This window comes from Oryza brachyantha, chromosome 12, assembly GCF_000231095.2.
Source record: "Oryza brachyantha chromosome 12, ObraRS2, whole genome shotgun sequence".
NCBI classification, from domain to species: Eukaryota; Viridiplantae; Streptophyta; class Magnoliopsida; order Poales; family Poaceae; genus Oryza; species Oryza brachyantha.
Genome location: NC_023174.2, coordinates 16,249,832 through 16,261,755, shown reverse-complemented (window position 1 = coordinate 16,261,755; position 11,924 = coordinate 16,249,832). Strand labels below are relative to the sequence as shown.

Genomic DNA, 11,924 nt, shown 5'->3' with positions numbered 1-11,924 from the left:
TATTATGAGCTATGAAAACCTTAGTTAGCACTCTGAATTAATAGCGATCCATATGCATAAGAAATTTACGTTTTATAAATTAAATAAGGATAATCAACCTGAACTAATAATGTGTTCTTCACTGATTTGCAACCATTGACAGTGCAGTTCATATGTTTGCAAATTAATTTCATTGTAAGACAAAGGAAATAAAGAACTAGCCAGCAAGCTAGCTTCAAAATGTACTTATACATGTAAAAACAATATGGTCAAATGGTTTATTCAGCCGTTCAGTCGATCGATGTGCTATAGTAGCTTGATTTTTTGTATGTTTTTTTCACTCTATATGAGTTGATTTCTTCTATGTACTTATGATATGTATGTCTTCACAAGTTTTTCAGTCATGAGAACAAGGTAAGGTGTGGCAACACCTTTTTCTTTTTCCCCTTAGTTTTTGCTTCTTTACTCACTGTATATATATGCTTGGCTCTTTCATTCTCTTCCTGCTATTTGCTGTGTTGGTGTCGTCGGATTGCATCCATCGCTCGATCTATGAGTAGAAACCTTGGATCTTCTTGGAAGATGGAGCGGTTGGGATGGCGTCGACATCGACAAGTTTCTTGCTACCCTCATGGCCAGGGCTTAGCCCAAAATGGATGTTTGGATAATGTGCCCACTGCATGAAAAAGAAATGCAAAATTGAGTTCCTTTACTTTGTTTCTGAAAAAAAAAAGATGGTTCAAATTTTTTTTTTGGAAATTAGTTGAAGCTTAGCACAAAGAAACTGAAGGTTCACAAAAAAAAAGCTTTAAGCTAGCTAGAATCAAAATAAGGGACTGAAGTCTACTTTTAGAGGCAAAGAGGGATTTTATCCAAGTTGTAACTACCTTTCAGTAACACAGTTGCTAGCTAGGTTAACTTTTGAGCAAAGTGAGGAATCCTAAGAGAAATGCTATATGTATGTGTGAACCCCACATGCATGATGAGGGGCATGCATTATTGATAGTGTGAATTTTGGACCATTAGGTATTACTAAATTACATAATATTACTGTTTTGTGCTTCTGATAGATAGCTTTTTTTTTTGTAAGAAATACAAAGTAGCTTCTGCAGATTATATGCACATAAGCAAAGTTCTTGTAACAAAAACAAAATTACTCGTATGTTCTACTCCCTCGACCTCAAAATAGAAAAAAACAATACTAAGTTATACATATCCTAGTGCCACTTCCTCCGTCTTAAAAAAAAGAAGAAATGGATTATACATATCTCGGTACCACTAATCTAAATAGAGGTACTAGGATATATCTAATCTAGTATTAGTTTTTTTTTGAGACGGAGGGAGTAACTAGCTAGCCATTAAATATATACTGGAGTACTTGACATGATATGTGCCAACATATATATACGAAAAATGCTTACGTTCTTGGCCGCTGTGCTGAAGGCTTCCCTGTGGCTAATGTCGGGGTTGTTTGCTTTGATCCTTCGTATCTCTTCCCTGAGTAAATTAAGATTAATGCAAGGATAATTCATTAAAATTATTGACACTAGCTGGTATAAATATGTTCAAATTAAGAACAATACATGAACACAGTTAATTAACTCACTTGATAAATCTGTTATATGCTGAAGGTACCCGTTGCCTCTTCTCTGGAGCTGTAGTTGTTCCATAAAACAAAGAATTAATTATATTGATTAGGATTAGTTAAAAACCAGCAGCTCATATAGATAGATAGATACCTAAATAATGTCCGATCCATTTCATCAAAATGTAGGGTGTATATGTAATTCGTTAGGACAAAAGTTTGACCATCAAATAATCTATTATAATATAATTATTATGACTTAAAATTGATGTTAGTAGATTAATCTATTCTGACTTTCTTACAATTATACTTTTGTGTCATGTACGTGCTTTAATAATAGATTTATCTTTGATCAAGCCACCGTTCCGATAAAACAAAATATGTCTTATATTTTAAGACGAGGAATATCCATAAACGATTTTGTACTAAATAGAGATATATATACCGTATCCATCCCTTGTTAATTAGTAACATATAAATGCAAGTAACTGATTGGTCAATCAATTCGTTCTTTAAAAGATGTGGTCAATCAATTTATGATTGTATGTATGCATGTATGTACTCATGGTTTCATGCCAATAAAAACAAAATTAGGGAGAAGCAAATTAATTAATTAACTCACGGCGAGCATGGAGAGCTTGGTCGAGCTGCTGGTTTTGCTGCGAGTAGGAAACCATGGCTGCAGCAGCAGGAGGCTGCAGCCTGAGCTTGGAGGATGACGATGCTCCAGACAAACCAAACTCCGGATATCCGTTTTGATCACGGACGAAGCATCCACTCACATTATTCTCCTGTTCAAGATACACATATGCACGCAGAAATTAATCAATCAAACCATCAAAGGCTGATCAAAACAACTAATTATTAACCAAATCAAATCTAACAATTGCAATACATATATTGCATGTACTCCTAGCTATATAAAACTCCTTCCATCCCATAATATAAGACATAACTACCACGTACTAACACAGAGACCAAGAAAGAGTTATAATCACATTATCGTCTAGATTATTTAGGTGCACATATGCATGCATATAACATGGTCGGACATTTTGATGTTGAAGAATGTGCTAGGTAATACCTGTTTGCACATGCCTTATATTATGGGATAGAGCGAGTGCTACAGTTTATATGCTCCATATATTAATAAAAAAAACTGCAAAATTAACATGCAAATAATGTTGTTGTAGTATGCATGGCTACGAGCTACAGTAGTTAGATTAGCCTGTGCTGTAATGCTAGTAGCTACAGAAACATAGCAGGAGTAATGAGAGACACTGTGAACGTGACTTGTGCATGCTTGGCAGTATCGTATCGATCAGCATATCTACAGTAGCCTTTTTCTGCTACTACACTACACTAGCAACAACAGCAACAAAGCTGGATCGATCGTAGCTGCTACTTGGCGTGCAATGACATGTCACAATCGACGCAAGTACCATATTGATTTGTCCTGTGCATGGTTAACTGATCATCCTAATTGGGGTTAATTAATCACAGTTTTACAGATGATAATGTTTATGTGGTTATTGATCTATATATACAACAACAGAGACATGCAGGTGTACATGTATTTATTGGGTGAAAATAAATATATTAATGTTGGGTGGTCAATATGATTAATTATATTAATAATCAGTTAATTAAGTAACCTGGAGGTGATGGTGATGATGATCTTGTAGTGCTGGGGCTGAGTGCATCAGTCCTCTCAAGTTCACTGACAGCAGATTCGTGCAGTGCCCACACCGGACGGTCACTATGTTCAGCATGCTGTTTCCTGGGACACTCACCTAATTTAATTTAAAAGGTATGCAAGAATTAGTAATATATATATATACAGGTTGGGAATAATTAAACTAATTAATGGCACCATACGGCTGTGCTTAATTAACCAATAAGTAATACATGCATGAGGGATAAATTAATATACACATATGCTGGGCTTTTGCTGATCTGATCAGTAGTGCCACATGAAAGAAATTAATGAACGAAGAGAGGAGGCACTGTTGATATAATGTGAACAGTGATTAATAACATGAGGTAAAGCTAGCTCCACATGAGAGAGAACACATGAATAAGAGAAAACCAGTGGATAAATGTCAGATATCAAGGTAGATTTGAAAAGCACTGATAGTGAGATTCACAGCAGATTGTTGATCAGTAACTAGCTTTTCTTGCCCTACTTTTAATTTGTGGTTGTAATTTTTTTACTAGCTAGTTAGCTTTTAACATGTAGCTGGTATGCTGACCCAATTGATGACTTTTATCAGAGGCTTGCACCCTCTGGCCTGAACCACCATTGGTTCCTCCTTTTATAATACCTGCATACAGCTGATCACTTTTGTTTTCTTGTTTCCCATTCTTTTCTCTTTTGGGAGCATGCAGCTAGCTGCAGGATGCACACTCAATCTAGCTGAGATGAGAATCATGGCATTATCAGTTTGATTCTTTTCATCACCTCTCTTTTTGGGCACTCACTCCCATAACAAAGAATAAACAATCCCATGCATGATCCCTAACAATGATTGTGTATGTAGTAGGGCTTGTTGGTGTTTTATTTATTATTTGCCCATGCATGCATATATCTCTACAAATATACACACAATTAATAGGCCAAGATATGTGATTGAAATTTTCATCTACAGTAGCTGCATGTCTGCATTGGGAGAGAGAATAGTACTGAAAATTTCACTGAAAAAGTACATGCTCATTGGGTTCCCAGCTATAGTACAGTGTAACCAGGCAAAATATGTTAGACTAGTGAAGGCAGCACAGATGTGTGTCCCCTACACTAAGGGAAAAGATGAAGCAGATAGTGACACTTCATGCAGAGACCACTTCACACACTCACATGCACAAGATTTTGCACATTCACAGCTCTCTCATCCATGGGTACAGCATATACTCCTCCGTCTCTAAAAAAAATAATTTCTGGGTTTTCTAGATTTAGCGTTTGACGATCCGTTTTATTTAAAAAATTTATTAAAAAATTAAAAAAATAATCATATGTAAAGTATTATTCATGTTTTATCATATAGTAACAATAAAAATATTAATCATAAAAATTTTTAAATAAGACGAAGAGTTGAAAATTCTATCCAAAAACTCAAAAATTCGTTTATTTTGAGACGGATGTTGTATATAGCTCTATGTATGCTATATATATGCCTGGTTGGTGTCCCTTAGAAATATCTTAGATTATAGTTAAGCTCAATAGTCAATAGCAATAAGCTAGTTTTATACCGCTAATTTTGAGAGTGATCCTATCTTGTAAACCCTAGTTAGTCAATTTGACCATAAATGTTGTCTAGCTTCAGGTTTTGCATGGTTTAGTAAAACATAATACCGTTGATGACAAGTTTAACTCTACTCAAATGGAAATCTAAGCTCATGTAATTATCTTATATATATAGCTAATTGATCTATGTGTGGAACAAAAAAAAAATCTTTCCTCCTAGCTTCTATCTTCTGGACACATGCATGCACACTACTGTACCATATGTACCGACTAGCTCATGATTATTTAGCTTACCAGTCGACATTTGTACTGGCCACTCTGTTGATTATTTAGATCTGATCGTTCATAAAACCACTAACCGTACAACTGACGACGTACGGATGCTACTGCGTTTGTTCGTGTAGTCAAGCTTAAATTAGTGAAACCATCAGCAAGTCAAAAAGAAGCTTAGCATTCCTTTTTTTATCATACACGCGTGCGTGAGACTGTCTAGCTATATATATTGTACTAGTATTCCCACTATGAGCGAGTAAAGTAAGATAATTAATGTAAACATGTCATAAGAACTGACCCATCATATTATTTATACTTAGGTTAAGGAAAGATAGGGGAAAGAAGAAATTACGCGAAAGATATTTAGCCATTTACAGCACAGACTCCAATGAGTCGTATGCGAGACTCCAATGGGTTGTGTGTGAGAGAGGTGGTCTAATATATCTATAACTAACTATTGTATGAGTGAGCAATTAGATTTACTGTAGATGATATATCAATTTTTAGAGTTAAGTAATTAGCTATATTATTGACATTACTCTAAAAGCTAAACCATGATGATTTTTTATCCTTGATAGACAAATCTATGATAAAATTAATTAAGTATGATCTATCTACAGTAATTCACAAAAACAAAAGGCACAAGGGATCACTCTTTGAACATTCCATCACATACTTGAGTCACTTCTATATATATCGTCCTACTATATATATGCAAGCATGATTTGTAGACTACAATATCCTCCGTTTTCTTTGCAACAGTTTTATGTTTGCACATGGATATATTGAATATTGCACCTCAAATTTTGTTTTTTCTCCAATATTGGTTCAATAAAAGAAAATTCTAAGCTCCATCTGAAAAAAAAAACTAAACTGAATATGTCACAAGATAAAAACAACAAAAAAGTTATTCCCACTCTCTGAAGTTATATTATATAACGAGATCTTACCAATGAATGAACTTCTAGATTTTCTTGTAAATAAGATATTTTCGTGTACAAATTATAGGTATGCACACAAGCAGGAGCATATAAGGAAGATTTGTTCTTGTTAAATTTGATTCAGAAGAGGCTTCTTAATTATCCAAAACAAAAGGATAACTGTTATTATTACATGGTGTCAAAAATAATATTTTGTAAACCCATGCATATTCGCATGTAAAACGAGGAATTTTTGTGGAAAATAAACCAAGGAATAGTTTAGAGAACAAAAAACCAGAGATCATTGTAATTCAGTCCTGAATCCACCAGAAAAATTCTAGGCGCGCGTCTGCACAAACATCATCCTGAACATATATCTTGCAGACAAAATATAAATCAATATATGTCATGTAAAAACTTACTAATCGATGAATTAACCGATCTATGTTTTGAAAGAAAATATGAATTCATGTGTAGTTTAGTTGCCAACTCAAAAGAGATTCAAACAGCCGCAAAATAAATGAGTGAAGAGTCCTTCGTGCAAACAATGTGGGAGAAGAAAGGGATCATCAAAGATAAGTGAAAATAAAATATTTTATGGAAATCTTTTTGGAATGTTGTGCAGATATATATATGTGTGTGTGTACACAAGTAAAGCACATGCGTGTGCACACCGTCATACTGTGTGAGGTTCTATTTGATTCTTGTTTGTTAGTGTGGAACAGGAATACTAGTTTAATAAGGTGATTAATTTAAGATCACAGTGTGTGGCACAAGGATGATGCTGAATGTTTATGTGTGCCAGATATATTGTGTAAAGAGAAGAGTGAAACAATTACAGCAGAAATATGTTGGAAAATTTTAAGACTGAAAAACCCATTAGAAGAGAGGAATATTAGGGGGAAAAAAAACTATATGTGGATTCTTGAGAAAATGTTTCTGGAGCCAAGATGAAACCAACTTAATCAAAAGGGAATATTTGTGAAAATAGCAGTGAAATCTGAAGAAAGAAGAATTCATAATCTCTGCAGGGCAGCAAGGAGAGCATGATTCTCTTTTTGTTAAGAATCTTCGGTCTTCAAGAAACCAACAATATTGATGCAGAAAGAAGAAATCAAATTAGAAGGAGGATCAACCAAAGCAAACAAGAATAATTGATTATCAAAATTTCACACACTTCAAGTTCACATATATAGAACTCTGAAGAGAGGATATATGCATGGGCCAGACCTCCAATCACTCCATGAAAACTCTCATGAAGCTGGCAGATCTAGCTACATAGAGAGCCAAAATTAGAGATCGAGAGGGAGAGATAGAGAGAAAGAAAGGAATTAAGATGCATGCATGATAGGTAGAAAGCTATAGCTAGATGCAGGCAGGACATATCTTACCGCGAGAATCGTGTTGCAGAAGTTGCAGTGCACATAGCACACATGCTCTGCAGGCGCGATCTGGGCCGACATTTCTTAATTTCTCTTCTCAACACAGCTGATCAATCGCCGCCGCTGCGGCCGCCGGTGGCTCGCCGGACGGTGATGAACAGAGAGGAGGAAGAAGAAGACGATGAAGAGGAATCTCTGCTGGATGATGATACAGGACGCTAGAGAGAGAGGGAGAGAGCTAGCTAGACGATGAAGCAGTGAGTATGTTGAGAGGTGACTAGACTGCAGCGGTTTGCAGCATATGCTAAGCTAGCCATATATCAGCAGCTGCGACATTTGTGCATGTGTAGATTAGATGGAGAGAGGGATATGTATGGGAAGGAGGAGGAAGGAGAAATTGAGCAATCTCACTTTCCTCTTTTCTGGTTTTCTCTCTCTTTCTTTCCTTCCTTCCTTATTTCTAGAGAGAGAGAGATGGAAGAAGATTAGTAGCTAGCCAGTGAGGAGAGAGAGAGAGCGTGTGGGGGCAAGCAAGCAATGCAAAGCGAGCAATATTGCTGCTACAGTGCATAGCTAGCTAGTGCCTTTATTTCTTGTGGCTCATGTGAAATGCTCTCTAGCTTAGCTGTGCTGTGCTATGTATCCATGATTGCAACAATGAGTGGGTGGTGCCAGCAGATACCCCTCCCCTCCATTCCGGTCACCTAGCCACAACTTCATATATATGAAGATTGATTTTATGGTGTACCATAATTTTCTGTGTTAATTTATGGTACGTATTTAATATAGATATCGATTAGTGTATATGTATTATAAGTGCGTGTATTTATAATGTATTTCGCCAAAAAAGGACAGATATCGTCTTGACACCTTTGCAAAAATCATTAAAAAGTTGATGGTAATCGCTAAATTTCAGGTGACTGAAATTGCTAGAAATTTCAGTAACCTTCAACCTGCTACTAGATTAAGAGGAGGAATTCACCAACAGCGGTGATTCTTGGTCGGTTGCAATAACAACAGAGATTGCATGGCACCGTCAATTAAAACTTTGGTAGAGAAACCTATGGTGGGAGTCAGGGGGTGGGATCTAGGAGAGAGGGGGTAGATGGGGTTTCCTCGTGCTTGTAGGGATGTTCTTAGGTTTTAGTCGGACCGGTAGTGGGCAATAACCACGGGTGGGTAAAAAGGAGGTGGGGTCACCACCGAAGCCGCTAGATCCATGGTGGGTTGGGTAGGCCATAGGGGCAAGGGAGGTCGTGTGGTTAGGAGGCGGTGGCGAATCCACCGGTGAGCTCAATCTGTCAACTGTTGTCTCTATAGGAGGAGAAGAATACTATAGGGCTATTACTGTTTTTGCACAAATCTCAATGCAATCTGAGCTATAAAAAAATTAAAATTAGGAGTATTTTTAGGTGACTGAAAACTAAACATTTCTAAAACTCAAATATTAATTGCTCACGTACTGCTACTTGCAGCAACTACAATTTAGGTTAACTAATTCACCACCAAGTAGCTACCCATGCACTACAATCGGCTAAAATCAACAGAATGATAAGGTGTAATAGGAACTTGCTTAATTGGAAGATAATAATAGATGTATTGCACTCTAAAACGAACTATCAACCGTCCATCGATCACTTTTAAGCGATTGAACCTATTATCGTTAGCCGTTGACATTAAGTTAATTAAGCACGCCATGAAATATCTCGCCAAAAATTATATGCCCTACGTACGTACTTTGTAGTTAATAATTAATTAATAATGAGGTGCATATGGTACCTGATTACATAGTGTGTATATATATACACACATATACATATATGTATGTCGCGAGCATGCACTGAATATATAATCAGATTGAATGGATAAGTTATGTCCTTTTGGTTGATAAAAGATTATTTGATTTCCGAAAGCCATGTCATAGTATAAACGGTGAAATTAAATGCTATAAAACTAAAAATATACTCTATAAAAGTAAGAGATGAATTTATATATAGAAACTTTTTTTGCCAGGAAGGCCCATGAATGTCCATCCAATTTCATTAAGCATTTTTTCAAAAAAAAACAACATTTAGTCGTTCGAAAAACAACGCATATGTATCTAACTAATACTAGTCAGATAATATGTGAGCTTATACAATATATATATGTGTGTATGTGTGTGTGTAAGGGCTAGTTGTATATCTATAGATATATTATATTCTTGATCAAGACTCCTTCTGGCAAGCATGAATTTCATACTATTTGTGCAAAAACAATCAAGTGCCCTATATATATATATATATACACACACACACACACACTATATTAAGAACATCAAAAATTGTCTACCATTTAGAAAAATAATATGAAAATGTGTTCCACCGTTTGTCTTTCAATTTAAAGTCATTGCCAAATTTAATTTTTAAACTTAACTCAGAGTCCTTTTGGTATCTTTTCAGTATAGTTTATTTTTTTAGCATTGGTTTTTGAACTCCAAATAAATTTCACCATGAATTGCCTATGCTTTGCTACGGATAAAAGAATATATTATAATATTGTATAAAATAAATAAAAATATATTCACCCATTATTTTGCTACAGGGAATATTCATATAATTTGGTTGCATATGTGACTATGCATTTATATTTGATCTTTTTTAATGTCAAGAAGGTATAGACAACATTTTACGCCTCATCAAATGTAGGGCCCAAGCATATCTCCTTTAGGCATCTATGTGAACAGTTGGATCTCTTCATGATTTTTCAAAAGATAATCGTGTCATAACAATATGCCTACGTGTGTATATATGGAGATGACCAAGAGATTTTTTTAAAAAAGTAAATGCAAAAATAGATATTATATATTAAAAGATTTCTTAATTTTCGCATTAATTATAATTTTAAAATATATGTTATGTATTTAATTGAAAAAACACTGCAAACGCATTGATCACTATGCTACCTAACGTAATCTAGCATAATGGCCATGCCCCCAAGCTAGGTTCAAGTCCCTTTCTGCATGGCCCTACACACACATATAGTTGGGGCCCTCCTTTGCTCTGCCTGCACTCTTGCTCCATCCATCCATATATATGCCATAACTGCATCCAGTACAGCCTGCAGCAAATTAAATCGAATGGATTCAATTCAATTAATATTTAGCGCGTCGACATAATTTCCGCTTCACGCGCGTGCCAGTAAAAAATTTCAAACGCTAGCATATCGCTCATGGGTTGCAACGGAGTTTTATTAAAAATATCATTAGTGTGTTATTGAGGTAGAATTAATAAAAATAATTTAATATATAGGTCTCAGTTATTTTTTCTTTCAAAATATAGGAGATAGTTGGTAGTAGATTTATCACCACTAGTCATCTTTATAGAGTATGTGTTATATTTTTTTATAGTTATATTTGTCATTGTGTTCTTATTTTTAGCATGCGTGCAGTGAAGTTATATATGCAAGAAAATTAATCTATTGCCATGTCCAAGTGATATGGTTAACTGTGTGGATGATAATGTTGACGATGACTACTCATAGATATGATGCAGTCCAAAACTCATAATTAACCTCTTGATCTCTTTAGCTGGGTATCCAAAAGGGGAAAGATTGTTGGGAGAGGGAACACCCCAACGATGACTTTATGTCCTCCATTGCCCAAATACGGCAAGTGATTTGATCTTCACAAGAAACGAGTTCATGCAACCCTATCGATTGGTCTATCCGATCTTGTCATGTGTATGACCCATCGGCCACGGCGCTTGTCCAATCCCTTTTGCACCTTGACAAAACACCACTCATCCATTCCCATCAAACACTTAAGGAATCACTTGAATTTTTTTCGGGTAATTGCGTAAAACTTTTGAGGTTTGAAATAGATCATGCTCGTACACTCTCGATGTTGGCACTCACACTCTCTATTTAAGACGGCATCTATATTCACCGCATTCACATTATTTAACACGGCATCTATATGCACCGCAAATACTATAGCCAGTTGAAAGTCCAACAAATTAAACGTGCAAGTAGTTCCGTATATCCTTGTGATGTATCTACTAGAATACTCTCACATTAGACCAAGGAGGAGTTGAATCAACTTAAAAGTGGGAAGAGTCCATCACCTATTGAGCTAGATTTTGGGGTATAGCAGGTCTTCCTCCGTTTGGGTCAACGACTCCTGGTTTTGGGCCAACAATATCAAAAATGAAATGTGCATGTTTGAACGGTGCATACATCAAGTTAAAGTTAAAAAAACACACATTATTACATTTCTACTAGTGTGTTTTTTATGCTATTGTGCTTTTTGACGATTTGTGCACACCTATATGCTTCAACAAATTGATCCAAGCTTGCTTTAAGAACAAAAAGGGAGGACATCGGCATGACAAGAGGTAAGGTGGTGGAGGTCGTGGTTGTAGGCCGTGTTCGGCTCTCCCCTTCCTAACCTCAGATTCTCTCATTTTTTGCGAGCACGCTTCCTGAACTACTAAACAGTGTACTTTTTACGAAAATTTTCTATAGAAAAATCATTTTAAAAAATCATATTAATCTATGTTATATTT

At 35.7% G+C, this 11,924-nt stretch overlaps 1 protein-coding gene across 1 annotated transcript; it reads right to left on the bottom strand.

Moving 5' to 3' along the window:
• Positions 1 to 125: 125 nt before the first annotated feature.
• LOC102705487 (protein YABBY 6) lies at positions 126 to 7,833 on the bottom strand. The gene is made up of 6 exons (XM_006664153.3): positions 7,390 to 7,833; positions 3,220 to 3,357; positions 2,187 to 2,355; positions 1,586 to 1,634; positions 1,401 to 1,476; positions 126 to 655 (listed from the first exon to the last, which is right to left on the bottom strand). Exons 1-6 carry the CDS (start codon positions 7,459 to 7,461, stop codon positions 530 to 532), a joined length of 630 nt encoding a protein of 209 aa, XP_006664216.1. The 5' UTR covers positions 7,462 to 7,833; the 3' UTR covers positions 126 to 529.
• Between the last annotated feature and the right edge of the window lie 4,091 nt (positions 7,834 to 11,924).